We start from the raw sequence: 621 nt of genomic DNA on the forward strand, positions 1-621 counted from the left end.
TGCAACTCAGCCCGCGCCCGCAGAGAGGGAAGGGAAAGGGCCAGAGGAGACGCTGCCCGCGCCCGCACTGAGCGCCTCTGCCAGCGCGGCGCGGAGCAGGGGACTGCGAAGGGGGCCGAAAGGCGGCGGCTCTTCCCACGGCCGGCGGGGGGAGAGGCGGCTGCACCCCGCCGGAGTAGGGGCAGGAGGCGGCAGCGGGCTCGCTCCGGGATGGCGCTGGCGGACAGCGCCCGGGGGTTGCCGAACGGGGGCGGCGTGTCCCCGGCGGCGGGGCCGGGCTCGGGGGCCGCGGGCTCGTCCGCCTTCCCGGAGATCGTGGAGCTGAACGTGGGCGGGCAGGTGTATGTGACGCGGCGCGGCACGGTGGTGTCGGTGCGGGACTCGCTGCTCTGGCGCATGTTCTCGCAGCAGCAGCCCGGCGAGCTGCCCCGGGACAGCAAAGGCCGCTTCTTCCTCGACCGCGACGGCTTCCTCTTCCGCTACATCCTGGACTACCTGCGGGACCTGCAGCTGGTGCTGCCCGAGCACTTCCCCGAGCGCAGCCGCCTGCAGCGGGAGGCCGAGTACTTCCAGCTGCCCGAGCTGGCGCGCCGCCTGGCGCAGGGCCGGGGGGCGGCCGGC

At 75.4% G+C, this 621-nt stretch overlaps 1 protein-coding gene across 1 annotated transcript in view; it reads left to right on the plus strand.

Moving 5' to 3' along the window:
• The first annotated feature begins 210 nt into the window (after positions 1 to 210).
• KCTD12 (potassium channel tetramerization domain containing 12) overlaps positions 211 to 621 on the plus strand; it is a 4,339-nt gene continuing 3,928 nt past the window's right edge. The window contains exon 1 of the mRNA XM_032799881.2: positions 211 to 621. This exon is cut by the window's right edge and continues 3,928 nt beyond it. Within this exon, the coding sequence (XP_032655772.1) occupies positions 211 to 621 (411 nt within the window).

This window comes from Chelonoidis abingdonii, chromosome 1 (assembly GCF_003597395.2).
Source record: "Chelonoidis abingdonii isolate Lonesome George chromosome 1, CheloAbing_2.0, whole genome shotgun sequence".
Taxonomy (NCBI): domain Eukaryota; kingdom Metazoa; phylum Chordata; order Testudines; family Testudinidae; genus Chelonoidis; species Chelonoidis abingdonii.